Source organism: Oratosquilla oratoria, chromosome 1 (assembly GCF_046742065.1).
Source record: "Oratosquilla oratoria isolate Oo_2021 chromosome 1, ASM4674206v1, whole genome shotgun sequence".
In the NCBI taxonomy this organism is placed as follows: domain Eukaryota; kingdom Metazoa; phylum Arthropoda; class Malacostraca; order Stomatopoda; family Squillidae; genus Oratosquilla; species Oratosquilla oratoria.
The window spans coordinates 18,843,629-18,859,635 of NC_134777.1; the positions used below are offsets into that span (position 1 = coordinate 18,843,629).

Below are 16,007 nucleotides of genomic sequence, written 5' to 3' on the forward strand. Positions count from 1 at the left end.
CATTAACATTAGAACAGTCTCCTTCATTCTTATTTTCTTATGTTCTTGTGTTATTGGCAACGTTCGTAAAGATTCAACGAGCTTGGGGCTGGTTGAATCTGGGCCAACTTGACTGATGTACAGTCACTCATAAAAGTATCGGTTGGTGGTTTTAGGTGTTCGTGGGAGACGAATGAAACAACAGAATCTATGTTCCTGTACAGTTGGTAGTTGTGACAGAGTTGCGCCCTACCTTTTTTACCTCGTTAAAATACGTGGCGTAGGATAAGCATTTAATGAGTGAAGATGTGACAAGATTGAAAGTAATTATATTTGCACCGACAAGAATTGTTAATATTTTATTGTTACTGAAATATCACACACACACACACACACACACACACACACACACACACACACACACACACACACACACACACACACACACACACACACACACACACACACACACTCACACAAACTCACACACACACACACACACACACACACACACACACACACACACACGCACGCACGCACGCACGCACGCACGCACACACACACACACACACACACACACACACACACACACACACACACACACACACACACACACACACACACACACACACGCGCGCGCGCGCGCACACACACACATGCAGCGACGATGTGGTCACCAAATACAAAAAAATGTATAACAAAACTTGAAAGAATACTAAGAGCAATTACAAAATTGGGACCAACACTCTCAAAACTATCATATGAAGAGAGACTAGCAAAACTTGAGCTACAGACATTAGAGCAAAGAAGAGAGAGAGGAGATTTGATAACTATTTATAGAATCATGAAAGGCATAGAAACTATTGATAGAGAGGACCTAATAAAATGGGATGATAGAAATACAAGAGGACATGGAAAGAAAATCAAGAAAGACAGTTATAGAAGAGATCTGAAAAAGAACAGCTTTCCCACAGAGTATTAGACATTTGGAACAAGTTAGATAAGAAAGTGGTGTGTGCAAAAACAATACATTAATTTAGAAACAGTTGAGATAAAATGAGATATGAAGACGGGACACCACGAGCATAGCTCCCCTTCCCGTAAAATACAACTAGGTAAATACAACTAGGTAAACAAACACACACACACACACACACACACACACACACACACACACACACACACACACACACACACACACACACACACACACACACACCTCTCATGGCGCTGTGGTTAGAGCTCTGGCCTGTCACTACGGAGGTCCGGGTTCGATCCTCGCCCGGGGCTGAAATAATATCAGTATCGCAGCGCTGAGGGGTGTTACTCCAACTCTCGTGGGCGGGGAGTTGGGGGTGTGTGTGTGTGCAAGGTCATAGCATTACCCATAGATCGGACCTACGAGCTCTGAGCTCTCTTCCAGGAGGGAAATAGCTGTCGATCACGAGTCCAACACGTGATCCAAAGACCAAGTGAATACACACACACACACACACACACACACACACACACACACACACACACACACACACTTTCGTCGGATGGACGGCGAGAATTGGAGTTCCGAAGAAAAAGCGAAATCTACGTGGATCTCAACGTCAAGGAAGTACCTTATTGTATTTATAGGAAAGGGGAAAGCTCGTGGTGTAGTGGGAAGGTGATAAAAAAGGAGAAGGGGAGGGATTACTGAGGGAAATGGAAGGAAATGAGGAAGGGGAGGACTTGGTCCAGGAGGCCAGGCGTCTTGTAAACAAGAGAAGGACCGAGGATGATTTTCTAGACGAAGGGACTAACAAAAATGTAAAGATTAGAAATATAGATAAGAGCAGCACAATGGAAGGTGAAGATAATAATTTCCAGGGATTTAATGAGGGGAGGGGGATACCAACCTCCCCCGATTAGCAAGACTAGAGGAAAAACTAGAAAAAATGACCAAACATTGGGAAAGTAGGTTCGGTAACATAGCAAAGATTGCCAAGAGAGTTGAAAAATTGGAAGAACTAGAGAAGGTGAACAAAAACTTAACTAAAGAAATAGAAGAATTAAAAAGACAGTTAAAAGAAGTAAAAGATGAGAATGAGGAATTAAAGAGGAATAATAAAGACAATAAAGAGGCAATAGCAAAAGAAGCACAGAGCTGGAAAAAAATCCAAGAAAATAGTAAAGTTGCATTTACTGACATAATAAAACAGCAAATGAAAGAACAAACGGAAGACTCAGTTATTAAAGTGATGAGACAGAAGAAGAATATAGTAAGAGACTTAGCAGATAAAAAGAAATGTATAATTATATTAGGAATGGAAGAGAAATATAACCTAAATAGAACCACAAGAATCAATGAGGAAAAAGAAAAAGCAGTTTACTAGAATTAGTTCAGGAAGATGAACCTGAAATCATGAAACAAATTGAAGAGATGTATAGACTCGGAAAGTATAGTACAGATAAGACCAAACCAATTAAGATTAAATTCAGGTCACAAACGACGGCAGAGAATATCTTAGCAAAAACAGGGAAACTAGCAGCAAGTGAACAATATAAAAAGGTATGGATAAAAAAGAGGAAGGAATAAAGAGGAAAGAGAGGAAGAAAAAATGAAAAGACATGAAGCTAAGAAAAAAACGAGAACAGAACGGAGTCAGAAAAAGAGAGATTCTATTGGAGAGTAGTGAATATGAAAGTAAGGAAATACGACATGCTAGAGAAAAACAAAAGGGAAACAGAGAATACAATGGAAGTGGCAGAAAACTAAAATTGTCTTACACAAATATAGATGGATTGATAACAGGATTGAATGAGCTGAATGATTATCTGAAGGAAAAAGAACCGGACATAATGGGAATTGTAGAAACGAAATTAAAAGGTCCACTACCACCCAACAGTGTAGGACATGATGCATATAATTATTGGATTAGAAACAGAGAGACAAAACAAGGGGGTGGAGTTATGTTCCTGACTAAGAAGGATATAAACGTGAGGTGTGTCACATATGGAAAGAATACAGTAGAGATGATTATGATCGAAGTGGAAGACAGAGATAAGGAGAGCAGAAAGTTTGTGATAAATTATGTGCCTCCAAAAACAGCCTCGTGGGAAGAGAGTGAACATAAAAGTATGTTAGAGGACACAAGGATAACATTAAATAAGATAATGGAAGATGGAAGAAGAAAAGTTATGATGGGCGACTTTAATTGCAAAGAAGTCTGCTGGGAAGAGATGACAGTAAAGGGTGGAGACGGCTCATGGGGAAATGTTCTACTCGAGATGATTATTGACCATACAATGACACAGTGGATACAGGAGAACACTAGGTATAGAAATGAAGAACCATCGAGACTAGACCTAATAATCATATCTGAACCTAAAATTGTGGAAAAGATTGAATATAAAACACCAATAAGTAAAAGTGACCACATATTGATTGAACTGGAACTAAATGAGGAAAAATACATGAAAAGAAATGAACAATATAGAAAAGGAAGAATGATGTATGAAAAAACAAACTTTGATAAAATAAGAGAATTCTTTCAAAAAGAAAAATGGGAAGGAATATACAAAGAAGAAACAACAGTGGAAGAGAAATGGAATATTTTGACAAAAATTTATAAAAAAAAAAAAGGAGTGGAAAAGTATGTCCCAAGACAAAAACAAGAAAAAGAATATGTAAAGTGCTGGTACAACAAAAGTTGTAGGGAGTTAAAAGACAAAAGAGATAAAGCTTGGACCAAATTGAAGAAAGACAAAAGACCTGAAAAATGGAAAATATATACTTGTTACAGAAATGAATATGTACAAGTGTGCAGAGAGGAAAAGAGAAAATATGAAAAAGATGTCATAGAAAAATGTAAAGATCAACCAAAATTATTTTACAGATTTGTAAACAGCAAACTGAAAAACAAAAAAGATTTGGAGAAATTAAGACAAGGAGTTGAATACACAGAGGAAATAGAAATGGCGGAAATTATGAACAAGCATTTTAAATCAGTGTTTACAAGGGAGAACATACAACCTGAAGAGATCGAATGGAAAGAGAAAATCCCCCCTATGAAAGAAATAGAAGTAACAAAGAATGAAATAATGAAACACTTGAGTAATCTTGATGTCAGAAAATCGCATGGACCAGATGAAATAGCAAACTGGATTTTGAAAGAATGCAGGAATGAACTGGCAGACAAAATACATAGCATAATAAACAGTTACTTGAAAGAAGGAAAAGTTCCAAATATTGGAAAAAAGCAAATATAGTACCTATATATAAAGGAGGAAATAAAGAAGACCCTACCAACTAACAAGTACAATAGCAAAAATTTGTGAACGAATTATCAAAAGTAGATGGGTAAAACATTTAGAAAAAAACAACGTGCTAAATCCAAGGTAATTTGGATTCAGACAAGGACGATCATGCGTCACCAATTTAATATGTTTCTATTCAACGCTTATAGATATAATACAAGAAAGAGATGGATGGGCTGATTGTGCATTTCTAGACCTAAAAAAGCTTTTGACAAAGTACCACATAAGAAGTTGCTTAAGAAATTACAAACCGAAGGAAGAATACAGGGCAAACTGCTTAAATGGATGGAAGACTTTTTGCAAGAAAGAAAAATGAGAGTAGTGAGAAGAGACAAACACTCAAATTGGGATGAAGTAATAAGTGGTGTTCCACAAGGAACAGTTTTGGCCCCAATAATGTTTGCTATATATATTAATGATATGGATGAAGTAATTGAAACTTATATGAACTTCTTTGCAGATGATGCAAAACTATGAAAAAAAGTGAACACGGAAGAAGATTGTGAATCACTACAGAGTGATCTAAATAAAGTCTGGGAATGGAGTAGGAAGTGGGAGATGGAGTTCAATACTAAAAAGTGTAGTATAATGGAATTTGGAAAAAAACAAAAACAGAATAACAGGATCATATAGATTGGGAGAAGAAAGAATAAAAAAAGTTGAAAATGAGAAGGACCTGGGAGTCATTGTTATGAATAATATGTCACCTGAGAAACAAATAAATAAGATATTTGGTGAAACTTAAAATTTAATAAGAACAATCAAAGTGGCATTTATATACCTGGATGAAGAAATGGTGAAGAAAATACTAATCACTCTGATAAGACCAAGATTGGAATATGCAGCAACGATGTGGTCACCAAGTACAAAAAAAATATATAACAAAACTTGAAAGAATACAAAGAGCAATTACAAAATTGGCACCAACACTCTCAAAACTATCATATGAAGAGAGACTAGCAAAACTTGAGCTACAGACATTAGAGCAAAGAAGAGAGAGAGGAGATTTGATAGCTATTTACAGAGTCATGAAAGGCATATAAATCATTGACAGAGAGGACCTAATAAAATGGGATGATAGAAATACAAGAGGACACTGAAAGAAAATCAAGAAAGACAGCTATAGAAGAGATCTGAAAAAGAACAGCTTTCCTCACAGAGTAATAGACAGTTGGAACAAGTTAGATGAGAAAGTAGTGTGTGCAAAAACAATACATGAATTTAAAAATAGTTTAGATAAAATGAGATATGAAGACGGGACACCACGAGCATAGCTCCCCTTCCCGTAAAATACAACTAGGTAAATACAACTAGGTAAATACACACCTGAACCCCCTAAACTGTGGCTGGAACACCAGAACTCATCTAATATATCATGTGGCAAGAAGTGAAGACAAACAGCCTCTAATGCTTAATCCTGAGGTAACAAATGTCTAACAAGCGGATACAGGGCCCCAACAAGGGGATGGGCATGGGGGGGGGGCAATGCCCCGGGGCGGCACGTTTTTTTGGGGGGCGGCACTTTTGGTGAAAGGAAGGTAAAGTAAATTCCCCCTAATGTACTTTTAATGCATGTTTTATTTATCATGAGTTGTGTGTATAAAATGATGTGTGTATAAACACTGTTTTGTGGACGAATGTTACATGTGAATCGTGCTAGTGACCATCAGATGTGGAAGGCGGCACTTACCATTGTCGGGTCCCTGAGCGGACTTGAGAGGCAGTAGTGTTGGAGTGAGGTGCGAGGCACAGCAGACAGTTGGTAGTGTGGCTCCCCTTCTGTCTATCGTTTTAAACTTATCTACCACGTACAAGGTTTGTTCAAAATAAAGAAACCATATTTCTTATTTTCTTTTCATAGTATAACATATCCCGTCTTCTGTTGAGAAAGCATCATTAATAATAAAAATATGTCAATGCTCCGGAAGTGTCTCGCTTTATCACCGTTTCCGCTATGCCTAACTGGCATGTTTAGTCAAATAGCCAAACTGCACTTGCTACCTCTGATGATTTCTGTCGACTGTGAAACATTATGATTGTGATACGAATTCCATTCGAAGGCGTACCAACAGTTTCCAAGTCTTTTGAACAATGTGTCAGAGTTTAGCGTTTACTTACGTCCATTTACGTACGATTTCTTACCGATACTTATTCTAGTGACTGCACCATTACTCCCTAATACTTGGTGAGGCTGATTTTAACAAGCTCATTCTGAGGATGGTTAGATTAGGTTTGGTTTGGTTAGGTTGCTACCCTTTACAAGTTTGTCTTTAAATGTGTACTCTAGGGTTGCTGATCTTTAAAACGTACGTTTTTTTTTATATATTTTATTATAGTTATCATAACTTTTAATCTCGTTTTATGTGGTGTGGAGAAACTCAGCACTTTATATCTCTTATGTTTCACCTTAGTGGCTTCCTTCATTTTGTGTGTGTGTGTGTGTGTGTGTGTGTGTGTGTGTGTGTGTGTGTGTGTGTGTGTGTGTGTGTGTGTGTGTGTGTGTGTGTGTGTGTGTGTGTGTGTGTGTGTGTGTGTGTGTGTGTGTGTGTGTGTGTGTGTGTGTGTGTGTGTGTGTGTGTGTGTGTGTGTGTGTGTGTGTGTGTGTGTGTGTGTGTGTGTGTGTGTGTGTGTGTGTGTGTGTGTGTGTGTGTGTGTGTGTGTGTGTGTGTGTGTGTGTGTGTGTGTGTGTTGTGTGTGTGTGTGTGTGTGTGTGTGTGTGTGTGTGTGTGTGTGTGTGGTTGGGTGGGGTGTGTGTGTGTGTGTGTGTGTGTGTGTGTGTGTGTGTGTGTGTGTGTGTGTGTGTGTGTGTGTGTGTGTGTGTGTGTGTGTGTGTGTGTGTGTGTGTGTGTGTGTGTGTGTGTGTGTGTGTGTGTGTGTGTGTGTGTGTGTGTGTGTGTGTGTGTGTGTGTGTGTGTGTGTGTGTGTGTGTGTGTGTGTGTGTGTGTGTGTGTGTGTGTGTTTGTTTGTGTGTGTGTGATTCACCATAGTCATGGTCTTGGATCACGCGTTGGACTCGTGATCGACAACTATTTCTCTCCCAGAGGAGAGCTCAAAGCTCATATATGACCGATCTATGGGTGAAGCTGTGACCTTACACGCACGCACACACCCAACTCCCCGACCACGAGAGTTGGAGTAATGACTTGCAGCGCAGCGATATTTTTTTCCAGCCCTGGTCGGGATTCGAATCCGGATCGCCGTATTGGCAGCCGGGAACTCTAACAACTGCGCCACTGAGTGTGTGAGTGTATGCGTGATTCATCATGGTCTTGGATCACGTGTTGGACTCGTGATCGACATCTATTTCCCTCCCGGAAGAGAGCTCAGGGCTTGTGTGTGTGTGTGTGTGTGTGTGTGTGTGTGTGTGTGTGTGTGTGTGTGTGTGTGTGTGTGTGTGTGTGTGTGTGTGTGTGTGTGTGTGTGTGTGTGTGTGCATATAATGGCACTCAATCAGCTGAATGAAATTGCCAAATATTTACTAGAATAAAGTTTACAAACCAGTTCACCACACTGAAGAAGTTCAAGCATCAAGGAATGAGAAAGTAAATTTCTTGGATAAACATTCATATGCCACGGGGAAATAAGGTTCATAATCATTTGCTTTCGTCAAGTCGTACACATTTCCTTGGGTCCACTTCAAACATGGCAATGCAGATGCTTAAAAAGGATGTAATAATAGCCATAGTGATACGATTTTTTATATATTTTTTTTTTCGAAAAGTTAACGTACATATGTGATAAAAATATTTGTACTCAATGTTAGAGATAAATTCAACAGTGGAATGCCTTCCTTGGTGTTTAGTCTATTGCATTCTTCGATTAAAAAGATACAAGTTTATTTACAATTTCTGCTTCGTGGTTTCCATGAAGTGACCACAAGAAACAGATGTAGGATTTGTGACAATTATGATTAAAAAGAAAAAAAAAAAAGTAAGATAATGGCCAGAAACGAGAAGTATTTAGAAGTTGCAACGACACTGCTTGGTGCCGTTTCGACCCACTTCTAATTTCACAGGAATAAGTACTGAGGTCTTTACGGTGGTATTCTTAAAAAAAAATCTTTCCCTTCCAAGGATTTATATAAAATTTATATAAGGAAATATTTATATAAAGAAGGATTTTTTTAAGAATACCATCATAAGATTCTTACGGTGGTATTCTTAAAAAATTCTTTCCCTTCCAAGGATTTATATAAGATATATATAAGGAAAGATAAATATAAAGAAGGAATTTTTTTTAAGAATACCATCATGAGATTCTTACGGTGAAATTCTTAGAAAAAAAATTCTTTAACCTTCTAAGGATTTATATAAGATTTGTATAAAGAAAGATTTGTATAAAGAAGGATTTTTTTTAAGAATGCCATCATAAAATTCTTACGGTGGTATTCTTAAAAAAAAATTCTTCCCCTTCCAAGGATTTATATAAGATTTGTATAAGGAAAGATTTATATAAAGAAGGATTTTTTTTTTAATATACAATTCTTACGGTGGTATTCTTTAAAAAATTCTTTCCCTTCCAAGGATTTATATAAGATTTGTATAAGGAAAGATTTATATAAAGAAGGATTTTTGTTAAGAATACCATCATGAGATTCTCACCGTGGAATTCTTACAAAAAATTCTTTCCCTTCCAAGGATTTATATAAGATTGGTTTAAGGAAAGATTTATATAATGAAGGAACTATTTTAAGAATACCATCATAAGATTCTCACGGTAGTATTCTTAGAAAAAATTCTTTCCCTTCCAAGGATTTATATAAGATATATATAAGGAAAGAATTATATAAAAAAAAATTAAGAATGCCGTCATGAGATTCTTATGGTGGAATTCTTAAAATAAATTCTTTCCCTTCCAAGGATTTATATAAGATATATATAAGGGAAGATTTATATAAAGAAGGATTTTTTTTAAGAATACCATCATGAGATTCTTACGGTGGAATTCTTAGAAAAAATTCTTTCCCTTCCAAGGATTTATATAAGGTTTGTATAAGGAAATATTTATATAAGGAAAGATTTTTTTTTAAGAATACCACCGTTAGACGCTGCGCTGTCGTTGTCACTGGTGTGCTAAATGTAAAAAAGAAAAATATCATAGGGCATTTAGCTACGGCTGAAGCCGTCACATATAATCGCTGTGTTTAGAGAATCAGAGCAATTAGTGGTCAGAGGTACACTGAATATGTTCCTGTATCATGTCCCTCCTCAAACTCATAGGATATAAGACAATTATAAATATAACACAAACAACAAGATAAACAACAACAACAAATTATATCTACTACGAAATATAAAACTCCAGTAGGCTATTATTTATTTCATCTTCGAGAGTGGAAATGGTGATTTTCTTATAAACAGAGGATTAAGCAAACTCCGCCTTGACAGGTATCATGCTTTCACTACAAATATATCTTCTTGTGGTTACTAATGCATTAGGTAAACTCACTTTTCAGTTAGGTCAGGTCATTTCGTAATACGGAATGTCATAATAGGTCATTTCGTAATACAGAATGTCAAAAGAATGATAACGTTACAAAGACAATACTAGTGGATACAAATGCCAAGGGGACCTTCAGGCAGTGCCAATATACGTGGGACTGTCAAGGCACAGTGCCAAGCCAGGAATGGCAGATGAATAGTAAGCCATACTTAGTCAAACTCATGTTCAAGTGGTCGTGAGTTCGACTCCCGGTTTACGTCGAGTTGGTTCCCAACAGCCCTGGCCTGACGAGGAGGCGACCCAAACATCGGCCTTAAACACTCAGCGGCTTGCCGCAACTGAAAGAGTTTTCCTTTAGCAGGGGTTTTTCACTTCCCACCGCATGGGAGTGGGATAGTGAGACGGTGACTCAAATAATCGAAGTAGGCACCCTGTCCATACTGATGTTGTGACAGTAAATAAAATCCCCTGCCGACATATGGAGTAAAAGAAAAAATACTGTCATGTATGGAAGGGTTAGTCAATTCTGACACCTTTATAATGAATGACATAAGATTATATGAAGCTTATCCATCCATACGCATGTATAAACACATCATCTATTCACACGTTGACTACGATGTTTAGATATGCATAGAATGAAGATTCTGTAGGCACCATATCGTGGCTTAATAATGTTAACAAGAACATGTTTACTTTGCATATAAGCACACACGCAAATGTGAGAACCCCTTTCCTAAATATAATTTCAAGTACTTCATCACACTACTTTTAGATGGGAAACGATATCATGTGCATGGCAACGTACATCAGGAATAATAACGACAACTATGTAAAAAAATGCGATGGAAGATATTCTTTATACATTACTATTATATTTCAGAGTCACTTGTATATTGAATAATTCAGGAATATTGAAAAAATGTCTGGGGAATTATGTAAAGACAGAGGGTAAGTAATGGTCGAGAGGATAGGCTACTAGTTTGAAATCCTGAGAGTCCCTGGTTCGATCCCAGCCCTCGGTCAGTGGTTTATTTGGGGACGGAATCTCATGTTACACAGAAACCCTCCCTCGGAAATGTTTTCGAATGACTCAGGCTTCTAAGAAAGCCGCCATCTTGGTCTCAGATGAGGCAGTATGTCTATACTGTAGAGTTTTACTCGGAAAGCAAACAGACGAACAAACGAACTAAACAAAGTAAACAAATCCCGCGAGGATTTGAACGAATACGAGTACAGGCTGTTTTCTGGCTTTAACGGAAGGGTCAAGTTACATGCACCGGCATCCAGAGCAAAGTGCAAATCAAGATATTTTCCAATAAAGACGATCTTGTTTTGAAATCTGAGATCAAAAAGATAAAAGATAAAACTCAAACAAAGAAGAAAAAAAAAACGAAAAAAGAACACTGAGAAGAAGAGGCGGAACAGAAAGAAATGGGCGATTACACACTGCTGGTTCCGTTGCATGATGTGTTCTTCACGATAGTGATATGGTCCTTGTTGTCTTCCTTGTCTTCCCTTCGTCTGAAAAAGAGGGTATCACTTATCTTAATCTGTACATGGTATGCAACTGTTTTATATATAGTGTCTACATGAAAGACTGGAAGTATTTATCTTATAAACACAAATACACACACACATACATGCACAGAATAAACAAGGATAAAAATGGTTGTTAAAGATACATAAAGAGTACTAAGTCCAATTAAAAAAGATTGTAGATCAACAAAAAGAGAAAAGAAAGGGGAAATGTGGAATAAAGAGGTGATAAAGCTAATTAAAAGTAGAGAAACGGTGATAATAGAAGTGTTGGTAAACATAAATGCATTGCTGTGATAGGATGGAAAAAGAAACATTTACCTGTGAGAAAAAATACGAGAAAAAAAGAAAAGCAAGAAGAAAATTAAATTGTACAAATAATAATAGACAATGAGGGAAACATATCTGTATAATCGATAATATTTAGGTTTGAAGGAGTAAAATGAATAAAAATAAAGTTTGATTACAAAACACAATAAACGAGATAATTAGTAAGACATGTAAACTAACAAATATAGACAAATTTAAGAATATCTTAGTAAGGAGAGCTGCTACAGAAGAAGAAAGAGGAAATACATAGAGTAGGTTCTGACTAACACCCTAGTGCTCATCAACACATTCTTCAGCCTACTTTTCCTCTGAATGCTAAGCTGTGACAAGAGGTACGAGTACAGGCTGTTCTCTTCATCGGGAGTCTCCAAAATTAAAAAATCTCCCATATTCGGAACGAAAAGTTCCGAAATACAGAAAATTTCGGACACCAAAAGCCCTTTCAAATATTCTGGTAGACTTATGACGGGCGCTTTAATTCTGAACATTGGAGATTTTTAAATTTCAGAAACTCGCATCAGAGAGAAATATCTATCTAGGGACCAAACACTCCCTGACGAAGCACGAGTGTCTTGTATCGTCCATTTGACCTTTCAAACAGCTAAAGAATACAAGAGATCAATACAATACCAAAATGTCAACAATATTCTCCGTTCTCTGATACAGTAGCTTCTAGGAAACAACTACAGCCTCCTCTTCCATAGAGGATGTGTTTCAGACATACCTGGATCGACATGGGTTGTAGCAGCACGATTCTCCAACCAGGAAGTTCTCCCCGTCCTCCAGAGAGTCCGGAAGCTTCTGGTCCAGCGTCTCCGGAAGGATGAGGCTGATGAGGCCACAGACAATCGTGATGATGCCAATCACGAAGTAAGGAAGCCAGTGGCCGTAGTTGCTCTGTTTGGTAATGAAGAGTCAAAGATGGAATGCTAGGGTGTTAGGATAATAAGAGACAGTAGTAACGGTATGATAATAGTAAAAGTAACACATGTAGCAGCAGCAGCAGCAGCAGCAGCAGCAGCAGCAGCAGCAGCAGTAGTAGTAGTAGTAGTAGTAGTAGTAGTAGTAGTAGTGGTAGTAGTAGTGGTAGTAGTGGTGGTGGTGGTGGTGGTGGTGGTGATGGTAATAGTAGTAGTGGTAGTAGTAGTAGTAGTAGTAGTAGTAGTAGTAGTAGTAGTAGTAGTAGTAGTAGTAGTAGTAGTAGTAGTAGTAGTAGTAGTATTCTCACTCCTAAGATCAGCCCTCCTATGCCTGAGAGGTACAAGGTCCCCACCGCCCAAATCGGCACATATACAAATCCTAGATTTTGAGCAGACGGTGGTTGACAGTAGGATAAATGAACTTTTGTATTAGGCATTGTTACATACATATACCACATACATATACCAAGGCTTTTTCCCCCTTCCAAGGGAGGTAGCCAAAAAGGGAAAGGCATAAAAACACTCCCACCCATTTCATCCCTAAATACACTCCACACCCCTCCCACCCTTCCTCTCATCTGAGCACCTCCTGGATGACGGGTCATCCCTGCACCCTGCCCACCGCCCTGGGTCAGAAGCATATCAAATGTATTATCTAGATAAGGCCTTCAAAACGTTCAACCAGGCAAAACGAAGAAACAAATACGCCATCAGGAAAGCTATGAAAGGCTCCCGTGACCAAAGGAGACTGAATAAAATTCGTCAAGACGAGGAAAAGGCGAAGCGCAGCGAGCGGCGCCGCAGGCCAAGCACCCGTGACGGAGCCACGGCCGGCGTCAGCCGGGTGCTTGTATAATAAAAAAAAAAAAAAGAAAAAAAAAAAAGAAGTAGTAGTAGTAGTAGTAGTAGTAGTAGTAGTAGTAGTAGTAGTAGTAGTAGTAGTAGTAGTAGTAGTATAGTAGTAGTAGTAGTAGTATAGTAGTAGTAGTAGTAGTAGTATAGTAGTAGTAGTATAGTAGTATAGTAGTAGTAGTATAGTAGAAGTATAGTAGTAGTAGTAGTATAGTAGTAGTAGTAGTAGTATAGTAGTACGTTTACAGAATGTAGACCAGGGCTCATTCACTCCTATAACCTTTACGACTTCAGGTGGGATGGGTCCTAGAGCAAAGGCATTCTACGCTCGGCTGGCTGAGGTAATGGTTGAAAAGAAACAACAACCAAAAAGCAGCATTGTTTCATGGATGAGATGTACACTGTCATTCTCACTCCTAAGATCAGCCCTCCTATGCCTGAGAGGTACCAGGTCCCCACCGCCCAAATCAACACATATACAAAACCTAGATTTTGAGCAGACGGTGGTTGACAGTAGGATAAATGAACTTTTGTACTAGGAATGATTAAGAATAGATAGATAAATAGATAGATAGATAAAAGGGTCGTCGACCACAGTCATTGGCGGGAGAGGGGCCAATGAACTGTGTCTGTGGAAGACAGACACTGCTGCTTCCACCACACAGTTCCACTAGGATGGAGATCGTAATTACGTATTAAAAAAAGAAAGAAAAAAAAAAGTATAGTAGTAGTGGTAGTATAGTAGTGTAGTAGTAGTAGTAGTAGTAGTAGTAGTAGTAGTAGTAGTAGTAGTAGTAGTAGTAGTAGTAGTAGTAGTAGTAGTAGTAGTAGTAGAAGTAAGGGCAGCAGAAGTAGTATTAGTGGTACTAGCAGCAGTAATGGTAGTAGTGGTAGTAGTAGCAACAGAAATGATGATCATACTGATAAAGATAACGGTAGCAGTGATGATATTAACAATGCTCTTGGTGACAATGACAATAATCATAATTATGTTAAGTACTGAAATAGCAACATATACAAGAACAACAGTAACAATACTGGAGTCAGGACCGAAATCAATATCTAGATTTGTTACAAATGCAAAGTTGCGTGCAACAGCACATGGTTAAGCAAATCAATTGAGCAGTCAGGAAAGCTACAGACACGTTAGCACTATTGTGATCCCGAGCGGGTGATGAGCTTTATTACTATTGATTATAAAGGAGGAGCATGCCGACAGGAGACCTTTTGGTCCATAACTAGGTCGGATAAAAAGAGAGAGAGAGAGAGAGAGAGAGAGAGAGAGAGAGAGAGAGAGAGAGAGAGAGAGAGAGAGAGAGAGAGAGAGAGAGAGAGAGAGAGAGAGAGGTAATAATGATAAATGAATAAACAAATAAATAAAAATGATAATGATATGAATAATAATAGATAAAATAAGTAAATAGATAAATAGGTAAGGTTAAATAATAAACAAACAGGTAAATAGTAAATAATAATAAATTGGCAGATAAATGATAATAAATGATAATCAAGGAAATAATACTAAACAAACAGACAAATAATAACAAACAAATAAATAGATAACTAGAGTATAACCTAAGTATACTCGATGGCTGAGCGGTTTATGTCGTCGCTATTGAAACGCAAGGTTGAATAGCGACGAATTTATGATAAGCGCATACACTACACTGAATTCCCTGCTAGAAAAAAGAATAAATAAAAGAAAAAGTTCGTGACGTTCAACTGAGTCATATCAAATCAAGTGCAATGTGATGTCCGTACGTAGAAATACAAGACAATGCGATTGCAGATTAATTCTAAGAATATAAATGAACTGGAGAGAGATTCATTATCTTAGTGTAAGTAATAAAAACACTCGAATGATACTATATATTCAATAATGTTTAGTCATAATTATATTTCTTTCACAGAGCAAGTGAATAATATTTAACACTGATGTCGCGATCCCTGATTTATTTAAATTAGATCATTCAACTTAAGTCAGAAATCAATCAACACAATCTATTTGTCCTATGATGAGTATATACTATATCATACAACTGGCTTTTTCATGCCTTGTTAAGGGGATAGCTAAGTCAAAACATGCCTCGAGTCATCGTGAGAAAATAATGATAATGATTTAGTTTAACATTTCGAACTCCCCATATAAGGAGACTAAGATGGTGCCCATGTCCTTGGTCCAACTCGCAGGCGGCAAGGTACGAACTGGTCACTTCGACCTCCGCCGCAAGTAATGACGCTTTAAACCGCTCGGACCAACTCGCGGAAGAACAATACAAAGACTGGATCCTAGTTCCCGAACTTCGCCCTGAGAAACACATTGACAATATTCTTATCCCCTTACCACAAGAACACGAGATAAATAAATAGATGAAGAAATAGGTGAATGACCCTAAATAAACATTAGAAATTAAACCAGTAAACAGATAAAGATGCATTATAAACGAGATGTTTTAGCGTTAATCTGGATCTTGAAAATTCGGGCTGTGTTGCATACGATTGGCTCTGCTGGAAGTTTTTCTTTTGTGAACTACACAACTGAATGTTGTTCCCACGACTTGTAGATTAATCTATATATTTTTTGCCTACGGGAATTTTCATTCAGGTGAATAAAATCGCCTGCCGATCAGTGTAGACATTGCATTTTAATATGAT

At 37.7% G+C, this 16,007-nt stretch overlaps 1 protein-coding gene across 5 annotated transcripts in view; it reads right to left on the reverse strand.

The window, feature by feature from the left end:
- Window positions 1–8,750: 8,750 nt before the first annotated feature.
- The window catches only part of LOC143032313 (organic cation transporter protein-like), a 109,476-nt gene continuing 102,219 nt past the window's right edge, over window positions 8,751–16,007 (reverse strand). For all 5 annotated transcript variants that reach the window (XM_076196854.1, XM_076196861.1, XM_076196870.1 and 2 more), the window contains 2 exons: window positions 12,305–12,477; window positions 8,751–11,235 (listed from right to left, as the gene is read on the reverse strand). In XM_076196854.1, the coding sequence (XP_076052969.1) occupies window positions 11,154–11,235; window positions 12,305–12,477 (255 nt within the window). In that variant the 3' untranslated portion in view covers window positions 8,751–11,153. The remainder of the gene's footprint in view (window positions 11,236–12,304; window positions 12,478–16,007) is intronic.